This window comes from Microplitis demolitor, chromosome 6, assembly GCF_026212275.2.
Source record: "Microplitis demolitor isolate Queensland-Clemson2020A chromosome 6, iyMicDemo2.1a, whole genome shotgun sequence".
Classification (NCBI taxonomy): Eukaryota; Metazoa; Arthropoda; class Insecta; order Hymenoptera; family Braconidae; genus Microplitis; species Microplitis demolitor.
In genome coordinates this window covers 17,153,585-17,163,258 of record NC_068550.1, presented here as the reverse complement: position 1 = coordinate 17,163,258, position 9,674 = coordinate 17,153,585, and the positions used below count along the sequence as shown (strand labels likewise).

At 32.0% G+C, this 9,674-nt stretch overlaps 1 protein-coding gene across 1 annotated transcript; it reads left to right on the top strand.

The window, feature by feature from the left end:
- The first annotated feature begins 11 nt into the window (after nt 1-11).
- LOC128668056 (uncharacterized) lies at nt 12-608 on the top strand. Its single transcript, XM_053740217.1, has one exon. The coding sequence runs from the start codon at nt 12-14 to the stop codon at nt 606-608; it is 597 nt and encodes a 198-aa protein (XP_053596192.1).
- Nucleotides 609-9,674: the final 9,066 nt, after the last annotated feature.

The window sequence follows — 9,674 nt, the reverse complement described above, 5'->3', positions numbered from 1 at the left end:
CATATGTGACTATGGCTGATAAACAAAAAATTGAAGCTTTGAATTATATTACAAGTGATCCAGCTATCTCGATCAGTTTCCGGGCTTGGGAGCTGTACGAGTATCCACTATTACCTAATACTTCGAAGCACATTTGGGCTGTCAAAACTTCTACGCAGCTCGAGAAACCACGTTTTGTGATACTTGGATTTCAAACAGCAAGAAAAAATGACGCAACTAAAAATGCCAGCGTATTTGAGCACTGTAACATCAGAGATATGAAATTATTCCTAAACTCTCAGAGTTATCCTTATTGGAATTTAAACCTCAACATTACAAACAATCAATATGCTCTGTTGTATGATATGTATGTAAATTTCCAAATTTCATACTACAACAAAGAATCTGAGCCACTGCTAACGAAGAAGAAATTTTTGGAACAAGCACCACTGTATGTTATCGATTGCTCGGAACAAAACGAATCGATAAAATCTGGACCAGTGGACATTCGCCTGGAATTTGAATTTACAAATCAATTTCCTGCGCAGACGTCAGCTTATTGCCTCATTATACATGATCGCATAGTCGAGTATAATCCTATAAGCAGCATCGTACGAAAACTAATATGAAGACTGTTAAATTTAATCCAACGCCCACCATACATTACATGTATGTATGGAGATTTGCACACGAGCAAGCAAGAAGAGGCGAATAGGAACAAGCAGCAAGAGATCGAGAACGATTTAAACAAAGAATTAATAAATTAAATATAATTATTGAACCTGTATTAATTCAAAAACTTACATTGATAAATGAATAAACTTTTTTTATATTGATTTACATTGTTTTTTTATTATTTATAACCTCAAATATGCATTTAAGTCTTACATAACCTGCAATATTTTTTTCATTTCACATAACCTCAAATACATAATAAACTATAGATATATTTTTCTTAACCTAAAATGTACACTTTAGTCTTACATAACCTCAAATATTCATTTAGTCTTACATGAGATATAGTCTTTTTTCTTAACATTAAAATATACATTTAGTCTTACATAAAATATAGCTTTTTTTCTTAACCTAAAAATATATAGTTAGAGCAATCTTTTTCGAATGAATATGCAAAGCTATCAGGAATATCATCATGGAATATATAATGATCCCGACACCTTTGATAGCTAATCAATTATTCATTATTTTTTAATTCTTCTGGTAGTTTGTGCCAAACGAAATTAATTTGCTGGGCTGCATTTTCAAGGATAAATGTAATGTCAAAGCATGCGATGTCTCGATCATCCATACAAAGTAGATTCCCCAATTGATTGAAGATCTGAACTGACTTTTTGTATGTTGGTTGAATTCCATAAAAATGCCAGAACGATCTCTTGAACTCTTGGACATTTTGAAATGCACATGAAGTATCCAATTTCTTCAAGTGATATGCATAGTATGGACATTGATATTTCAAGAAATCATTCTTTCAATAGAGTGAGAAAAATTTCAGTTTTTCTAAATCGATAATTGGTACAGCCGGGTCAATGAGATCATCAAGCCATTTCTTCTTATGTTCACCTTCTACGTAAAAGGATCGTGTATGTTTGACCATAATTTCAAGAATGTCTTTCAATAATTCATATGATAGCAATCCGGCTATCCATGATATTGAATGGTGATGCTTATGATGATTAACACTTTCCTGCATTACAGCAACATCAACTTGATCCAAAGGTGGTTCAAACAACCAATGTTCACATCGTGCAAGTCCATGTGTACCCACTTTATCATAAATATCAGTAGCACAAAGTTCTTTTATCACAAATCTGCCATCATGCATCTCGAAACCCACAAAATCAATCATTAAGTCCATTATTATTGCGGTTTGTTAGCTTTAAACAATAACTTAGTTAATATGAATGTGATTTCATGACAGGCTTGTTCATAATCTTTGCGATCTTTGAAGTTTAATAATATTCCCTTCCACTGAGACAATTGTAATTCGATTTCTTTTGTTCGAATTTCTAATTCTTTGTTCCTTTCTTCATTTGTTCTCCTAAAATAATAGGAATCAGGGATACAAGCGTCGTCATCGAAAATATCACTTACGCTGCTTATATCTTCTAATTCGATTTAGGGGCACCGTGGTTACATTTATCAATGCATACATGAAGTCTATAAAAGTTAATAATTAAATATTTATAGTTTAATTAATTGAAAAATAATAATTTTTTTGTTTGTTTAAATAATAATTCTTACCGACTTTGAACCTTGAGGACCCATTTTTATGACTTTCTAAGTATACGTAATTGTAGTTTTTCCGTTTTTTCACTGATTTCAAACAGATTCTTTGCTAACTTCCTTTTTTCAACACAGCCTGGACACGATACTTCTCGCACACTTTCAATACTTTCAAGATTTTGAGCAAACGCAATCACATCATTGATAAATTTTCTAAAATCCTCAGGAGGCACGTCACCAAATAAGGATTCAATAATATCGTCGAGATTATCGGTATATGGCCGGTTATGTAAGAGAAAAATTCTTTCACTTTCACTGAATTTTTTATTCATTAGCACAAGCTGTTAACTAGAACGTTTCTCGATGTAGACTGACTGCTGCGAGCTCGCGAGCTCAACGCTCAGAACATTTCCCCCTCTCTAGCTCAAAAACAAGTTCAGACTTGTCGGATGACGCCATCATCTACGCAGTTAGAAATAGAACAAAGGAAAAAACCAGTTCAGACTTATTGGATGACGTCATCTACTACGCAGTTAGAAATAGAAAAAACCAGTTCAGACTTGTCGGATGACGTCATCATCAGCGAAAAAGAGGGAAGAAAAACTACGACACTAGATGGCACGTCTTCTCGCAAGTACCTGTACTAACCCGAGTTTGAATATATCAATCCTCAAATCATACATTTACGTGTACATATTACATTAATCTGGGTAGGCTATGCTAGTGTCAGCTCTAGGGTTAAGCACAAACACGATGCCAGAACCTGTAACTTGATAGGCAAGCCGAGAACCCACTCTAGTCATTAATGACATTGTACATAATTTTTTCTTAAAATTTCCCGCTCAGAATATACACACAGGGCACCATCTATTACAACACGAGCTCAAAATGGCGATGAGCTCAAAGCGAGCTCACGCATGAATGACAGAAGCTCAATTAGCATCAAATGTCTGACGAGTGCTCAAAAATGTCCTAGATAAGCTCAAATGACATCAATTAGCATCAAATGGCGGACAAGTGCTCAAAAAGGTCCTAGATAAGCTCAAATAACGTCAATTAGCATCAAATCGACTGTCAGTAACTTACTATCTGCCGGTAAAACAGTTTAGCATGGACACGAACCCACCATCTGTTTTATCGGGCGGGTGAACCATCCCTACCTAACTACTGTCAATATTACTGACAACAACAAAAGCGCCTTATTATATAGGAAGCCCTAATTTGTGCAAAATTATAGATGATTGCTTATTATCCATTAAACCATCTTCTTGGCGCTTGAGAAAACCTAGATCAATTTCTACATACAAGGAGTGGAAAGCCTCTGAATGACGGAACTGGCTTGACTACGCTCCAGTATGCCTGGAAAAAGTTTTGGATGCGAAGTTCGTGAATCACATTGCTCTTTTATCCGAAGCAATGCACTATCTTAACAACGATTCAATTACTGTAAGTGAACTGGAATGCGCTGGAAAGTTATTAAAGAAGAATGTCCGCGTTTTTCAGAAATATTTTGGTATTATCTCCATGAGTTCCAATATACATTTACTGACTCTTATGATTAAATGTATACGCAACTGGGGCCCGACTTGGGGGCACTCAGCCTTTGTCTTCGAAGCTTGGAACAAGAGACTGTTAGATAAATTAACTAGTTCTCATTGTCGAGCTGAACAAATAATTACACGTTTTCTAATGGAAAAAATTATAATAGCACCGTCTTCTGATAATAGATTGTCTATTGAAACTAGAAATTACATGAAGAAAGTACTTCAAATTCCACTTATGGATCTTAATATAGATTCACAATCAAAAATTTGTGGCCAAGGTAATTCCATAGTACGCTTACCTACTCTTAAAGAAATTCAAGCATTACATTCAGCATGTTATTCACCCAATAATTTTACAAGCTATAAGAAAATGAATATTAATAAAGTAAAATATTGCTGTCATACTGAGAAAAGAAGCGTAAAATTTCGTAATTCAGTAATAAATGATGGCAATGGAACCTATGGCATTATACAATCAATTTTCAAGTTCAATCACGGAAACTCAACCGTCAGTAGTTTGCTGGTGTTAACTTACAATGAAGAAGAATGTGCATTTCAAACACGACATATAAAGAAAGTAAAAAATTTCTGAAAATTTAGTTTTTGTTCATGAAGACTCTAAAATCAAACCGGCATGCCTGATGGAATCTTCGGAAAAAAACTTACATTGTAACACTGTCAAATTGTTGGGAGACAGACTGATTATAATATTATTATTATTATTTTTTGGTATTATTTCTATTGATCACTACAAGTCTCGTAGTGATACAATTTGGCAAGGAACGCTTATGCAATGACAATATATACAACAAAAAATACAGTAAAAATTTTAAATGTCGTGTACACTTCGTAAAATATCTAATTTACTGCTTTATATTCCATGTTGTATAGTTTTGATTGCGCATATTTAATTGCAAATAGTATAGTTAACTCAGTGAAAAACAGAAAAATACTCCAGTCTCCACAATTCCAGGTACTGTTAACTTAAGTTATATTTTTTTTATATTTAAACAAATTTCAAACACACGGAAACATTATAAATTGTATTGTATTCGAAATTCTATAGTCCTCTCTAGTATTTGAAACAAATTCTATCGTAATATTTATTGTAGATTAGAGTCGGCTGACTAGCCACCTAATACTTTCATGAAATTATATCAAGTTTTATTGTATTCACATCACCGAAATTTCCAATTGTATAATATAAAATAATTTAATTTGTATATCCAAATCTTTTATTTCAAAAAAAACCTTCCAGATAATTACTCAGTGTGATCCCGGTCTATTGGTCGAAAGACTAGGGCCGAAAATAATAATAATAATTTGGCCAAATATCACAGTACAAGCTACTTTTTTGACATAACAATTTTTTTCTGACAATATATATGAGGTCACCCCTAGCACTACGTCCAGTCAATTTTCACCACAATATTTTTTGAGAGCCTCCAAAAATTAATTTTCCGGTCAGACTTCGTCGCCTTATTTCTGTCAATTTATCAGGTCAACCCTTAGCACTACGTTCAGTCGATTTTCATCACAATATTCTTCATTTGCTTGCAAAAGTTAATTTTCAGGTCAGACTCCGCCGACTTCTTCCTATCGATTTATGAGAGCAACCTCTAGCTCTCCGTTCAGTCGATTTTCACAAAATTTTATTTTTTTGCGTAAAACAATGAATTTTCAGGTGAAACTTAGTTGACTTTTTTTTATCAAGTCACCAAAGCTCCTTGACATCTCTCTTCGGTGGCGTTTTAAAAAAATATTATGTTTTTGAATAATTAAATTTAGTTTTTAGTCAGACTTCGTTGAGTTTTTTAAGTCAAGGCGGTCTCGCAGCCTTGTAGGTCTCTAGTTCTCTGTATGAGATTTTTATCTTTCTTAAATTATTAATTCTCGTAAATATTTTTTTTCTTCATATCATTCCAATTCTTTTATTTTGTTCAATTATAATTTTTCTCAAATTTTTTCTCGCGCTTCTTGCAGAAACTTCGTTGCTGCCTTTTTTTTGCTTTTATATTCTTTTGATGGTTTTGCTGGGGATGTATTACGCTCGTGAAATAGTTCTCTCTTAGAATTAAAAAGTGAAAAGTACTCCTATTCGTAAATATTTACTGGTATTTATTACTTTCTACTGATTTATTTTAAAAAAGTTGATTATTATATTTTTTTCTCTATTCTATTTTTTTTTCTTCAGTCGAGTATCAATAAAACTCATATTAATCTTACTTTCCATCTTATTTCGCGTATTTCGATCCAATGTAACTTTTTTTTCAAATAGCTTTTGAGCATGAAGAAGGCAACTACTGCGATGATGAGAATGATTTCCAGAGCGCTTGTGACGATTCAGACTTTGCAGAAGATAGTGATTCAGAAAGCGATGATGATGGTGCAGAAACTTTTCACAATTTCAATTTACCTCTTTATGATGGTGCCTCGATTTCTCTTGGCGAAAGTATATTATCAATTTTTACCCGTATAATACGACATAAAATAAGTTCAGTTCTTCTTACCGATATATTAAAAATTATTCGTTTACATATTCTTCTTCCAAATTTTCTTCCAGTCACTTTATAAATTCAGAAAATTGTTTAGTGGGTTCGATTTACCTACCAAACGACACTTTTTTTGTTCCGTATGTTTTGCAAAGCTCAATTGCTCTACTGACAAATGTAATTATTGCCCGAATTCAGAACAATGTTATTTCATTGAAATACTTTTGATTCCTCACCTATCTCGACTCTTTAAGCGTAACGGTTTCCATGATTTATTAAATGCTCGATTTTATAGAAAACAACAATCCCCTGAACATTTTGAAGATATTTGGGATGGAGACGTTTATAAATCTTCAAATTCTCATGACAAATTTTTATATTGTCATAATAATATTTCTTTTACGTGAAATACCGACGGTGTTAACCTTTATAAATCCTCGAAATTCAGCATCTGGCCTTTTTGCTTAACAATTAATGAATTACCATTTTCGCTACGTACTCAGTTAAAGAACACGCTTTTTGCCGGCTTTTGGTTTGGTCCAACGAAACCCAAAGCGAATGTTTACATGAATGCATTTGTAGATAGTCTCTAAAAAATATATAACGGTATTTTTATAAGAATTCCAAACCACGAAAATCTAATAAAAGTACGTGGAATGATAATTTGTGGAACATGCGATTTACCAGCGAAGGCTTGTTTTCTTTATATGAAAGGGCACACCAGAATATAGGGTTGCTGCACATGTAAAATCCAAACTATTAAAGAAGGTAACAGTAGGCTTTTTCTTTATGAAGACCAACTGAATTTAAGGACAAGTGAGGAAATTACTTGACAAGGGGAATAAGTACTTCAAACAGGAATTTCAGTGGAAGGGGTCAAGGGACCGACTACACTATCTAAAATTGTTCATAATTTTATCGAAACGACAAGCGTTGACTCTATGCACAGTGTTTATTCAGGTCTTACTAAGCTACTGATGAGACTTTGGTTTGATTCTAATTTTAGTGATTCTATGTTTTTCTTGCGCAAACATACTAAGTACGTTGATAAAAAAATCAGGAGTATCAATCTACCTTCCTAAACACCTCGGTTACCTCGAGTAGTAACTGATTATAAATATTGGAAAGCTTCTAAGCTAAAATAATAATAAACCCTGTCAATACTGTGGAATTCCATATAATTTTCATCTCAACGGAACGTAAAAATTACCGTTTTAAAACATTATATTATTAAGTAGAATGCGCAATATTATGTTTTGCAACTTCAAATGCACTTTTGATTGAATTTTTAGTAAAATGCAAAATTATTATTTAAAACTGTAATTATGACAGAATTTTTTTAGTTTTATATTTGAAGCATCTCGTTAATATATAAAACTGTACTTTTTTTCTATTTATCGTGTAGATAATTTCATTCACTGAACGTCCGAGACTTTTAGTTGATATATACTCAATATTTTCTCCATAAAATTCTCCGCTTTCTCAATTATATCACAAGAAACTTATTGTTGTCATGGTATGAAGTTTGATTGTAATAATAGTGATTCAACTCTTCATAAGACACAAATTTATCATCACCAGGATCAGGGACTTCATGTGGAAGGGGAAATACTAATACATGTAAAAAAAAACTACGTACAATCGGCAGTATTCGTTAATCAGTAATGTTCAGGTTTGATAACGATGATATTGAAATGATTGAAAACTGTCAAAATCACATGTGAAAAGATCTAACCCTGCATTCCAATGCATATAGGTGACGTTAGTACCCAAATTATATGATAATACATGTCGGTTGCGTGTTTGCGTGTGTACGTGTGCGTGAGATTGGTATGTGCCTGTGTGAGAGAGAATACAAATTTGACAAATAATATCTCAAGAATAAATTAATTGATTGAGAGATATATCATAGTGTTCAAAAGGTCCATTGAGTCTTAGACCCATTAGATTTTAATGTCGATCAGTCGTGTGGTTTCAAGGTTATTGAAAATATGAAATTAAAAAAAAAAATTCTATACGATTCGGAAAATAATTTTCAGATGTTCTAACCGTTCGATTTCTTGAACTCGATCTATGTTACTATATACATATGGGTCATTCCATGTCAAATCGACCAATGGTTGAAATTGACCCCTTTTGATTTGGACGAATATTGATCAGAAGTTTCCTATTACCATATAACGCAATTCTGCAAAAGGAAAAAAATTTTAAAATTTTTCTTCAAAATTGATACAAAATTTTGCGATTTTTCTTGTTTTTCAAGGTTATTCTTTCAATATTTCGAAAACTATGATAGTTACAATAACGATCGGAAGTTTTTTTCGTAAGGGATACTTGAGACTATGAAAAAAAACATATTTAAAAAAAAAAAATTTTTTAAATGACAAATTGTCAAATTTTGAATTCTCGAAATTCGTCAAAAATAACGATCGACATGAAATTTTTAGCTTAATTTTTTTTGTATAACACTTTGTGCTTATTTCAAAAGATTCTAAAATTTTCAGAACTGTGTTTTTTGTTTTTGCAAAAAATTTTTTTTGGTCTTAATTTTTTTGTCAAGTAAAGTTAAGCAATCACGTGATTGAATAAATTTCAGCAGTAATAATTTCACTTACTGTCATAATAATGTGAAAAAGACTATCATTGAAGGTTATAATCTTATTTATTTGATAGATATCAAGAAATAAGAATATAACTGTCACTTATAGTCTTTTTTCACATTATTATATGAAATATAATAATTATATTTGATTGATATCAAATAAATTAGAATCTAACTGTCAGTAATGGTCTTTTTCCACATTTTTTTCTCAATAAGCGAAATTTTTACTGCTGAAATTCACAAAATTAATTGATTTCTCAAATTAACTCAACTAGAAAAAAAAAAAAAAATCTGGGCGTCGGTTGACCCTGCGGGCCAGCCCCAAAACTTCCCGATGTTTTCGACCTCAAAGAGCTCGAAAACATTAGTGTAGATATATTTTCGAGCTCGAAAATGCTATCACATGCAATTGTTTTTTTACGATCTTTTAAAGCTCTAACAAGTTACCTGTTATGCTGAAGTTTGAAAATTTAAGAATTGAAAATCATCAATGAAGCGGTTTTTAAAATTTAGTTCCTGATTATGTTCAGTAAAATAAGTGTATTGCGGCAGAAATCAATGTCAGGGATTAAAATCAAGATTTCAATAAGTTTTGACTCATGTAAGAAACAATTAAATATAAAATATCCGATAAAAATATTAAAAACTACGTTTTATCGATTTTTTTGTTGATAATATGATTTAAACTAAAAACCAAGTTCGATGACATTATATAAACAAAAGAAACCATAAAAAAGATGAGTTGGTATGATATCAGGCACATTTTAGTACGTTATATTATGATTTATCCGGAAAAAATAACATGAAATGTTATTT